This window comes from Sphaerodactylus townsendi, linkage group LG07, assembly GCF_021028975.2.
Source record: "Sphaerodactylus townsendi isolate TG3544 linkage group LG07, MPM_Stown_v2.3, whole genome shotgun sequence".
Taxonomy (NCBI): Eukaryota; Metazoa; Chordata; class Lepidosauria; order Squamata; family Sphaerodactylidae; genus Sphaerodactylus; species Sphaerodactylus townsendi.
The window spans coordinates 76,130,014-76,142,292 of NC_059431.1; the positions used below are offsets into that span (position 1 = coordinate 76,130,014).

General features: G+C 43.4%; 1 protein-coding gene across 1 annotated transcript in view; it reads right to left on the reverse strand.

Annotated features, from left to right (window-relative positions):
* Positions 1–243: 243 nt before the first annotated feature.
* TMC1 (transmembrane channel like 1) overlaps positions 244–12,279 on the reverse strand; it is a 66,640-nt gene continuing 54,604 nt past the window's right edge. The window contains exons 15-20 of the mRNA XM_048504380.1: positions 11,724–11,791; positions 10,221–10,460; positions 2,350–2,475; positions 1,731–1,809; positions 1,517–1,628; positions 244–425 (exon numbers count right to left, since the gene is read on the reverse strand). Of these exons, the coding sequence (XP_048360337.1) occupies positions 244–425; positions 1,517–1,628; positions 1,731–1,809; positions 2,350–2,475; positions 10,221–10,460; positions 11,724–11,791 (807 nt within the window). The remainder of the gene's footprint in view (positions 426–1,516; positions 1,629–1,730; positions 1,810–2,349; positions 2,476–10,220; positions 10,461–11,723; positions 11,792–12,279) is intronic.

Genomic DNA, 12,279 nt, shown 5'->3' on the forward strand with positions numbered 1-12,279 from the left:
TGCTGACCAAATATAGTCCAAAAATGGCTCATTAAGCCAGTTCCAGTTTTGTCACTAGTTGACAATCTTCAGTCCCAACACTGACACTATTAATCTTTCCTTTAGTAATATCTCAATCATATAATATCTCAATCATATAATTCTATGGAGAACTTATGTTGTAGAATAGTCAAGTAAACATTCATCATCACTACTGTCAAGGAGGTCTTAGCATCCTCATCTGATTTCCTGGAGGATGTTCATTCATGCAACAGTTGCTAGTCCTGACGACTGTGTCACTGCTATGCGTGGGGGAGGAACCAGGCCTCTTCCTCTACTACTGCTTAGGGGAAGACAATTTCCATTAGGAACTCCAGCAGGAAAGGTTTTTTCATTCTGCTGCTGATCCCGCATTTTCTTGGCATTGTTGATTCCTTTTTGCTTATCTGAAACACATTTTGGAAAACAGAATGCTTAAAAGCCAGATTCAGAATATGCATTTCTAGCTAGTGCATGACAACCAACACAAAATTAGCAAATGATTGGCAGAAAATTTGACAGCAGTTATACCACAGCAACAAAAAAATGATAATGTCTGTTTGTCCCTCTAGAGTGTCTCACCAACGTGGAGATTCAGCATCAATTCGATGTGCCTGGCATATGAAAGTGTAGGACTTCTAATGAACTAACATCTGCTTAGGTTGATGAGAGTTACCTAACTGACTTCATGAACTGATCTTGAGTATGGTAATAGAGATTCTATCTAGCTACCTAAAATGTTTTTATCCCATCCTTTTCCCAAGAATCTCAGGGCAGTATACATAGGCCTTGTGCCCCCTAGAGTCCTGGTAAACTAGTGCTGGAATACTTCAACACATGAAAAAGGGCATGTGTTGGATCTATATTTCTATATTGGTCAGTTTGTTGGTGATTTAGTGAAGAACCTTGAGGTGAGACCATTGTTGGGCAGATCATGAACTGTTGAAAGCATGGTTGAGTTTTTCATTTCCTTATAGGGGCCAAATTTGAATAATTCATTCAGAATCCCACTGGATTCCAGAATGTTCTGCCTGACTTTGGGATTTGCTTGAAACCCTGGTGACAGTGTAAAATGCTGAATCATCTATGGCTATAGAAGGCTAGTTGGATTGGTGTTTGAAAAGAACTGTGAATGACAAGCACTATAACAATCTGGATATGTTCCTCAAAACAGGATGTTCCTGAAGCTCTATGATCACACATACCACTTCTTCCTGGACTGCCATTCATATTTATGAGAAGGAATCACAAAATATCATACGTCTCATGACCAAGAATATACAGTCTTACAATCTTGTTGTGATTCTGTTTATGTAACAAAATGGTAGTCTTTCCCTCATATCAAATTGCAGTCATGCAAGTGGAGTGATTAAACGCAGGGAACTTGTCTTAAGGAGGAAAAGGTGGCTTATTCCTAGCAGAGAGGACCTAGAATTGAGGAGAGGGATGAAGTAAGGAAAAATTCTATGACTGCAATGGCTTGCAAACCATTCCTTACCTTGAATGCTGTTTGAATTGTTCTTATTGGTCTCTGCTTGCTGAGCTTCCTCTAATGCCTTCCGAGCTTCCAGTGCTTTTTGCTTGTTCTTCCTTTTATTTTCATCAGCTTGCTTATGTTAAGAAATAAAGCAAATATGCTGTAATTATTCTTATTCTCATGAATCCCTATGTTTAACAGGAAAGAAAGGCAATACTGGGTACAGCATTCTTACACTTTGCAATTTCTTTTTGAGCTCCAAGATGGCTGCCTTGTAGATTTTGGATGTAGCATTGAGATAGTAGATACTCAAGCTGACAAGAAAAACAAAATGCGAGGGGTCATGTAATGGTTACAGAAATGCAAGCCCATTTCATTATTCTGAAACCATGGAAAATCTACAGAAAACCTCTGCTGATATAAGATATGTCTGTCAGAAGAGCAGGACTAACTTCCCCCCTCCTGATATAGCCTAAAATGCCCATCACAGAGGGGCAGAGATCCTTCAAGAACAGCATGAGGGGGAGACAGAGGTCCAGACAAAGAAATGTGGGTACTGGTGAAAATTGCTCCTTTTCCATTCGTGGAACTTTTCAGCAGAATCTAACAGCAGATTCAAGTTAATTGAACAATATAAAATGGTGGTTTATGGTTACTAATGTACTTGCAATGCAATTACCCCACCAAGACAAGCAAATTATCTGGTGCCTGTTCTCTGATGTAGCATACCCCCATTTTTTTGTGCACTAAATGAACTGAGGGGGGACGATGCCATCAACATAGTCTTAGAAATCAAGGGACATTAACTATAAAGAAGTTCCCACAGGAAAGCAAATGTGTGATGCTGTACATACACCATCAGCAGTATGAAAGGTAGAATCACTCCAGGGTTTGAGGCGAGTCTAAAAAGTTTCTGAAACCAGGCAGGGAAATCATGCTCCAGAGTTTCTCCAATGACCTCAAACATCCTAGTTTTCCCACTGTTGACACACACAGAGAAATAAATTAAAAACATTTTTTGTCAAATCACATCCATAGGATTACCAGAAGAGTAGGTAAGGTTGCTGGCTCCAGGTTGGGCATTACCTGGAGATTTTGGGGTACCACCTGAGGAGGATGGGATGAGGGATTTCAATGGGGTATAATGCTATACTCTTTCCAAAGTGTCCATTTTCTCCAAGTGAATCTGTTATTTGGAGGTTGCTGTAATCCCAGGAGATCTCCAGCTACCACCTGAAGGCTCAGAACACTAAGAGCAGCTTTGACTTCAAATATACACCTGTGTAATGACCATATCTTTTATGGTTCAAGCCCACTTTTCATAGCAAGGAGGAAGGGATAATTCTATCCTGTAAAGCTTTTCCTTTCTGTTTAGTTCACAGATATGGTGATCCTAGTTTTATCAGTTTGGGTAGCAACAGTCATACTCATATAGTGATATTATTTCATAAGGATGAGTATCGATAATTTTATCAGTAAATTTTAGATCATAAAAATCTGATTTTTTTTGTAAAGACAAAAAAAGCCAATACCTATCAGCTTTATTTGGATTTTTACTGAATTCTTTTTTGGGAGGTGGGGGTTAAAACTTAAACCCAAAATAATTCGGTTCACCCTGCTATGGCTTCTTAAATCCATGTGGACTAGAAGCCCCTGTGGAGTGGACTACAACTGAATGCTGTTCTAGGCTCTGCTGAATAGCCAGTTTTTTTCCCTAGTAAATTAAAAACCTGAAAAGACCTGGTAAGGTTTTTTGGGAGGAAGCTGAGGTGATTTGGTTTACCGGATCACCAACCCTACTATTTCTTCTTCAGCCATACGGTTGGTAAACTGGATCATGTCAGGAAGCACACTATCATTTGAATGCTTCGCTTGTGTTGGGGTTTTAAAATGCTCCCAAGCAAAGATAACACTTCCTCTGCTTGAAGAAAGCTTAGCCAACTGCTTGCTGTGTTGGTGATCTCAGGGAGTTTTTAACTTTGGGGAGCTTTTGAAATAGTGATTCCACCTGCAGTCTAGAGCACAGCAGTCTGTTCTGCTACCTTGCTGTACTACTTTTAGGGTACAGGGCAAACATATGGCTATGAAAGCAACAGATAAACCTGATAATTGACCCCTCTGTGCAAGACAGGAAATGGTGATCTCAAACATGCAACTGAGCAGTTGAACAAAAGGACAAAGGCTGAAAACAGCATAAAGATCCAGTTACCAACAACTGGGTTAGTATTTCTTCTCAATTCTTATGCACTTTTGATAGTTACATATTTCAAAAGGTTTATGCAGAATGATCATGGTGGAGAACTAAAGAACCACAATACACATCCCACAAATACTGATGTTGTCCTAGAAGAATAATTCACAAAATTCAATTTGGCCCCCAGTCTTCAGAATAATATTCAAACAAAATCTAATTAATTCTTGCTTAGTTAGGAAAGTGATTAGATAGCCCTGAACACACTAACTGCCTTCCTCTTTCTGTACAGGTGACCGAGGTCCAGGGGGTCCAAAGCTATGGACTCCCAAAGGGGGCTACACCTTTGAGGATCCATAACTTTGGACACCCTGAACCAAACTTCACCAAACTTGGGAGGTATCATCAGGAGAGTCTATTACTAATACCACCCAGGTTTTGTGAAGTTTGGTCCAGGGGGTCCAAAGCTATGGACTCCCAAAGGGGGTGCCCCCATCCCCTATTGTTTCCAATGGGAGCTAATAGGAGATGGGGCCTACACCTTTGAGGGTCCATAACTTTGGACCCCCTGAACCAAACTTCACCAAACCTGGGTGGTATCATTAGGAGAGTCTCCTAAAGATACCCTGAAAGTTTGGTGCTTCTAGCTTGACAATGGCACCCCTGACAGCAGGCACCCCTCAAATTTCCCCAGATTCTCCTTTTAAATCCACCCCCTTCGGCAGGAATTTTAAGGGAGAATCTGAGGTTCTCAGTTTAGAAGAAGAAGAAGAGTTTGGATTTATATCCCCCTTTCTCTCCTGTAGGAGACTCAAAGGAGCTTACAATCTCCTTGTCCTTCCCCCCTCACAACAAACACCCTGTGAAGTGGGTGGGGCTGAGAGAGATCTGAAAAGCTGTGACTAGCCCAAGGTCACCCAGCTGGCATGTGTGGGAGTGCACAGGCTAATCTGAATTCCCCAGATAAGCGTCCACAGCTCAAGCGGCAAAGCAGGGAATCAAACCCGGTTCCTCCAGATTAGAATGCACCTGCTCTTAATCACTATGCCACATTGAAAGTGGTGGGGGATAATCCACCCCAAAACAGCATCACTTTCAATGTTGTGTAACTGGGGACCCCAGATTCTCCCTTTAAGGTGGATTTAAAAGGAGAATTCGGCCTCTCTAGTTTAAACACCATTGAAAGTGATGCTGTTTGGGGGTGGATTCCAGCATCGCAGCGGCTGCCCGGGGGGTGGGGGGTGGGAAGAACTCAGATTTTGCACTGGGCTTCATTTTCCCTCTATGTCTCTGCCCAGAGGGGAGGGCAGAAGGAACTGCCGGCTGCTGGCTGGGAGCCCAGCTGGTGGGGGGCAGGGGAGGGCAGGGCAGGGGGAGTCTGTCATCCCTGGCCTCAGAGAGCTGCTTTTATAAGCGCTAGGCCAGGGTCGGGGCTTGGGGTCGGGGCTTGGGGAGGCGTGGCCATGCCCTAGGGGCGGGTGGGGAGAGGCCCTGAACCCCCCCCAATAAAAAATCTATACCTATGTCCCTGCTATGGACAGTTATTTCTGCTCCATTAAAGACAAGCTTTATCTAGAAATACAGTTGATTAAAATATCCTTCAGATTATCAGACTCTTTGTAGTATCTTGGCTTGGAAAAATATCTTTACTGACTTACTCATATTGAAAGTTTTATAATTTTTAATGCACATAATAAACTTGCAGAGAAGAAGAAAAATCCAGTAAGTTATTTATGCTGTCTTCATGACCATTAATGACTACCTGTTTCTGTACTATTCTTGTATAGGTTCTGAGACTGAATTTACCTAACACCACCTCTAGATGTCACCCATGGTTTTCTGTAAAAAGTAGTTCACATCGCCTGTTCTGAAGCCATTAGCTTTCCTTAGGGCAGGAGTTTCCAATTATTGTCTGTGGACTTTATGATGCCAACTGACACCTTTGCAGGCACATGCTAAGTGTTTTAGAAAGTGAGAGCTGTTGCTCTGCAGAGCTTCTGATGGCTGTTGGAGAATTTTAAAAATATTGCTTAGGGAACAGCTGCTACCATAGCTCAAGGACCTCATGGTGTTACTGAAGGTAATAAAATATTGCCATATTTTCAATATTCAAAAGACACCCTTTTAAACAGAGTTTCAGCCTAAAATGTTATAGACTTACTGTTAGAGTTATATGTCACCTCAATCCCTGGCAGTTTGTGATTAGCTCCACCTCTTTTGGCAGCCATTTTGTTGTTGTGCCCACCACCCTGTGTTCGAATTCCAAAATTGCCTATCGGCTGAAAAAGTTGGAGACTCTTTATTTAGTACAGATTCTTTTTGTCATATACTTCCATAGTAAACAGAGCCATGGAGGTGATAACTATTACTGAGAACAGCCTGAAGTTATAAGGGACAGGGAAAGAAGAGGCTGCATTGGTGGATACTACTGGGCAAAAGGTTTGTCATTTCCATTAAGCATAAATGGTTCCCTATACCAACTGCATAGCTACCCCATTTGTATTTTTGGGGTAGAATTCAGAGAAAAGTGTTTTTTTCCTCTTTTCCTCTTAAAACATTTCTACACGTCCCCAAAGAACAGCCAATTACGATTTACTTTCCCTTTAAAGAACCACCTACGTGAAAAATAAACCCTGGACAATTTATGCATTTTTGACACTGGAGTATTTTTTGTATTTTAAAATACAACACTGTAGTAAAAAAAATAGCCCCACTGATTTATTTTTATATCTGATTATAAAGAAAATAGTGATACAAGGAACTGCTTTTACATCCTCTGGAGAGTGTGTGTGCGCGTAAAGTGCTGTGAAGTTGCAGGCTATTTGTTTGTTTGTTTGTCTCCCTTCCTGACAGGGCTCAGGGTGGCAAACAACAATAAATTAAAAATTAAAAAAGCAAAAACCAAAATCAACATTAAAACAGCTCTCAGATGGCATTAAAACTCCTCCCTACTACACCCATGGAAGGCCAGTGATGATAATAATTCAGTTCCGCTGACTAGATGGGAATGCCTGATGGAAAAGCTCCATCTTGCAGGCCCTGCGGAACTCATTCAGATTCCGCAGGACCCTGATCTCATTGAGAAGCTTATTCTACCAGGTAGGGGCCAGGACTGAAAAAGCCCTGGCCCTCGTGGAAGCCAGACGAACCTCCTTTGACCCAGGGATCTCCAGAAGGTTTCCCTCCAATGAGCAGAGGGACCTGATGGGGCAATATGGGGAGAAGCGGTTGTGTAGGTATTTATTTTTACTTATTTATTTTTTGGATTTATTAGCCACTCTCCCCTGAAGGGCTCAGGGCAGTGTACAACATAATATATAATATTACAGTATTACAAACCTACAATACAGTATGTTTAAAATAAAATCAGAAAACCTCAGATGCCAATTAAAACCCTCCCATCCCCAACCTTAGCCCACCAGAGGCCAGGATGATAGAACCACACTCAGCCCGGCTGGCCAAATGCCTCATGGAACAGGTCCATTTTTGCAGGCCCTGCAGAAACTTGACAAGTCCCGCAGGGCCCTGGTCTCCTTGGGGAGCCTGTTCCACCAGTGGGGGTCCAGGACAGTAAAGGCCCAGGCCCTAGTAGAGGCCAACCAGACGTGTTTTGGGCCAGGGACCTCTAATAGGTACTCCTCCAAAGATCGGAGGGTCCTTGCGGGACAATATGGGGAGACACAATCCCTCAAGTATGCAGGCCCAAGGCCATTTATAGCCTTGAAGGTTAACACCAGCACCTTGAACATCATCCAGAACTTGATGGGCAGCCAATGAAGATGGCACAGGACTGGAGTAATCTGGTCCCAACTAGATGTCCCCATAAGGAGTCTGGCTGCCACGTGTTAAATGAGTTTAAGCTTCCGGATCATGGTCAAAGGCAAGCTTCCGGATTATGGTCAAAGGCAGGCCAGTGTACAGCAAGTTACAATAGTCCAGTCTGGAGGTAACAGTTCCATGGATAACTGTGGCTATGTCTGTATGGGAGAGGTATGGGGCCAATTGCCATGCCTGCTGCAGATGATGGAATGCAACCCGGGCCAGCTTTAGACAAACGAGGCCAAGTGCAATGCCTTGCCGTCCAGTGTAGGCAGGCAAAAGTCCACCAGTCGCTCTCCATGACCCAGCCACAGCACCTCTGTCTTCATGGGATTTAACTTCAGCCATCTGGCTCTCAACCAGCCAGCAATGGCTTCCAAACAACGCTGGAGAGCTCCAGGGGCCAAAGACGGTCTGACCTCCATTGTGAACATGACCTGGGTGTCATCCACATATTGGTGACCCCACAGCCCCAAACTCCGGACCAAACTTGCCAGGGGGTGCATGTAGATGTTAAAAAGCATCAGGGAGAGGACTACCCCCTGGGGCACCCGGCATACTATGGTGCAATGCCCCCCAATGCTATCTACTGTCCCTCGTCTCAGAGAAATGAGGCCAGCCAACATAAGGCTGACCCCCGAACCCCGATATCGGTGAGGCGGCGGACCAGAAAGTTGTGATCTACTACATTGGATGCTGTGGTGAGATCTAACAATACCAGCAGAGCTGAACCACCTCTATCCAAGTGGAGCTGGAGTTTGTCCATGACAGAGACCAGAACCGTCTCGGTCCCATGGCCAGCACAGAAACCGGACTGGAAGGGATCCAATGCGTTTGCTTCATCCAGGAACCTCTGGAGCTGATCCAAGGTCCAAGACTGCTCACAGCCTTAAAAGACAACACTAACACATTGAACATGATCTGGTACTCCGGTACAGCCAGTGTAGTTGGGACAAGACTGGAGTGATCCAGTTCCACTTTGCACTCCAGAGAGGAGCCTGGCTGCCGCATGTTGAACAAGCTTTAGTTTCTGGGTCATGGACAAAGGAAGGCCAGCATCGAGCGCGTTACAGTAATCCAATCTGGAGTGACCATTACGTGGATTACAGTGACTAGGTTGGAACTGGAGAGTTACGAAGCCAGTTGCCGGGCCTGACACAGATGGTAAAAGCAGCCTGGGTGGTCTTGGCGACCTGGGCCTCCAACGACAAGGTCAAGTCCAAGGTCACCCCCAGGCTTTTGACTGATGAGGCCAAATGTAAGATCTCGTTGTCTAGCATAGGCAAGCAAAAGTCAACTGGCCTTTCCTTGACCCTCCCACATAACCTCCATCTTAGCTTGATTCAGCTTCAGCTGACTTGCTCTCAACCAACCAGTCACAGCTCCTAAGCAACGCTGGAGAGCCCCAAAAGCAGAGGCCAGATGGCCAGCCATCGTGAACACGAGCTGGGTGTCATCCGCATATTGGTGACACCGCAGCCCGAAACTCCAAACTAACCCTGCCAGGGGGTGCATATAGATGCTAAAAACCATTGGGGAGAGGATCGCCCCTTGCGGCCCCCCCACAGATCAAGGTTTGGAGTTCTCATCTTTTCCCCTCCTGACACTACCTGCCATCCCTGGTCATGGAGAAATGAGGACAGCCAGTTAAGGACTGTCCCACGGACTCTGATCTCGATGAGGCAGTGGACCATAAGGTCGTCATCTACTGTATCGAACCACCTTGATCTACCTGCGAACACACTTGGAGTACTGTGTTCAGTTCTGGTCACCACATCTCAAAAAGGATATCGAAGAGATAGAAAAAGTGGAGAGAAGGGCAACGAGGATGATTGAGGGACTGGAGCACCTTCCTTATGAGGAGAGGCTGCAGTGTTTGGGACTCTTTAGTTTAGAGAGAAGACATCTGAGGGGGATATGATTGAAGTCTATAAAATTATGCATGGGATAGAAAATGTTGACAGAGAATTTTTTCTCTCTTTCTCACAATACTAAAACTGGGGGGCATACATTGAAAATGCTGGGGGGAAGAATTAGGACTGATAAAAGGATTGGTGTTTGGAATATGCTGCCACAGGAGGTGGCAGCATATCCACTAACCTGGATAGATTTAAAAGGGGCTTGGACAGATTTATGGAGGAAAGTCGATCTCTGGCTACCAATCTTGATCCTTCTTGATCTGAGGTTGCAACTGCCTTAGCAGACCAGGTGCTTGGGAGCAGCAGCAGCAGAAGGCCATTGCTTTCACATCCTGCATGTGAGCTCCCAAAGGCACCTGGAGGGCCACTGCGAGTAGCAGAGAGCTGGACTAGATGAACTCTGGTCTGATCCAGCTGGCTTGTTCTTATGTTCTTATTCTCTCCTGACGTTTCACCTGCATCTATGGCTGGCATCTTCAGAGGATCCTCTGAAGATGCCAGCCACAAATGCAGGCGAAACGTCAGGAGAGAATGCTGCTGGAACACGGCCATACAGCCCGGAAACCACACAGCACTCCATATTTCAGATACTTGAGGATCCAGCTATGTCATCTAGTCTAAGGAAAGATAACAGTGCTGCTGAGCATAGTGTGCATAGTGCTGTGTGCATAGAATTGCTGCCTTTAATAATTGCATAAAGTTTGGTAGGACTGAGTCAAAGCTCCCTTGCAAAGTACATCTGACATCTTTAGTTCTTTAGTTTTCCCCCATGAGTCAATGAAGAAATGCAACAGACCTGAATGGACCACAGTCAAAAGATGGTGGGACTGAAACAATTGTGTAGACAACTGGCAGGATGGAAAGGAAAAGAATAAACAGCAGCATGGCCATGTAGAAGTTGTTAGATCTCGAGGCTTTGAAGACTCTCTCATGCGGGACATTGCAGCACATCACAGCCCAACACTGCAGATACATAGAAGTGTGGAGGCGGATCACGTTGATAGCTGGGAGGCAAGGTGCGTAAAAGGCACCCATCCTGGAAACAATCAATAAACCCTTCTGTCATAAGAAAGCAACAGAATATATACCACAACCAGGTGATCAAATTCCTCCAGCATCATCTTGTTTAGAATCCAATTAATTTCTCTTATTTTGGACTTAGTCCTTCAATCTTCTCCTTCTGTCCTCTTATCACACTTTTAAAACCCATTTCTCTCCCACTATCTATGCAAGTCACAAAAACTGGAGAAAATGGTTTCCAGTGCACTTCCAAGATCTTTCAATTCAGAGATCTTGGGGAAAGCATCACCATTGCTTGGCTAAGGTTCTGTGTTCATCAATTATTTATTATTTATTAGTTCAGGGCATCTTACAAACATGGATATCGGGGGGGGGGGGTTGTTCTGAAATCAGTACACATTTGTGGAATTAAGGGATTTATGGCAAGTTCACCTAAGGATTCAGAAGAAGAATGTAAGTAATTTGAGAGCAAGCCTACGTAGGCCTGCTCAGAATCTAGTCAGGTCTATTCAGTGGGGCTTACACCCAGGAAAACAGTCTTAGAATTGCACTATTAATGTGATAGTTTTAGTATTGATTAATTATGAAATTATGTAATGTGATATTCAATTAGATCATATAATTAAAGAATGACACAGAGCTACAATTCAATTCAATCCAAACTTATATAGTTCAGATACTGACTACTGTAGTCTTCTTTTCCATCTGCAACTTCAGTTAAGGGATGCCTATTTTACTACATTATTCACCCACCAGTTCTCTAGATTCAAAACAGCATAAATAATATCCCTTTTGCAGGCACAGCTGCAAGCTCCAGAAGGAATAAGATACGCACACTAGGAAAGTACATTGGGATATTAATAAACTAACTAATTAAATGAAAGGGGCAAAGTCAAACTTCAGGGGCCACGTAGGTGGCAACGATGGTTAAATAAATGCAGAACCCCCACCCCCACCCCTTCACATTTTGCTTCTTCTCTCAAAGAAAGTACTCTGGCAATAACCTTTGTCACACCAGAAAGGTGACAGCCAACTTCACTTCACAGGCAGTCTGATTCATCATTCTGTGACTTACAGTTTGTGCCAGTTTACTTTGAGGCCTCCAGGAATGGTTTCTTTTCTGCCACACTAGCATAAAATTGGAGCAATCAAGATCAGAAACAAGAAGTGTGATTTTTCTGCATTTCTACTGGCATGAACAAACGATGTGAAATAATTCAGTCAGGCTTTTGCCCAGTTATTTTATACTGAATCTGTTTTGCTGGCTTTGCTTACGCACCAGATCATACCTTGATTGAAGATCAGACCCAATACATTGCCACTGATATCAAATTCTGAATAAGAAGGCTGAAGGGGAAAAAACATATCACAGACTCACTTAGATTTGCAATGAAATGTTGGGCTATATTATGAACAATTTTCTTTTCCTGGAACAAATAAAATGCCAAAATCAAAATAAAGAATCCATACATTATGCAGAATTTTATTTCCCAGCATATTAAGTTTTTGATATAATCAAACTCCTTGATTTTTTAAATGACAGGTCACAAAAGTGGCAATGGAGAAACTCTTGTTTTAAAAAATACACGTTGGAGAGCAAGAGAAAATGTTTGCAGATACATATCTTCAAGAAGACCAAAAAAATCTGCTGGAAGAAGCAGTAAGACCCAAGATGCTCTCTATGTGTTGCTATCAGAAAAATCTGATATTACAGAGCAGCCTTCTACAGGTGTTTTTAAAATGCCAGGAGGAAATAGCCTATCAGCAGAAGTCCTTAGCTCAATAAGCAACTTCTTTTCTGGAATGTGGCAAGCAGAAGTTCAGATGTTTAAGCT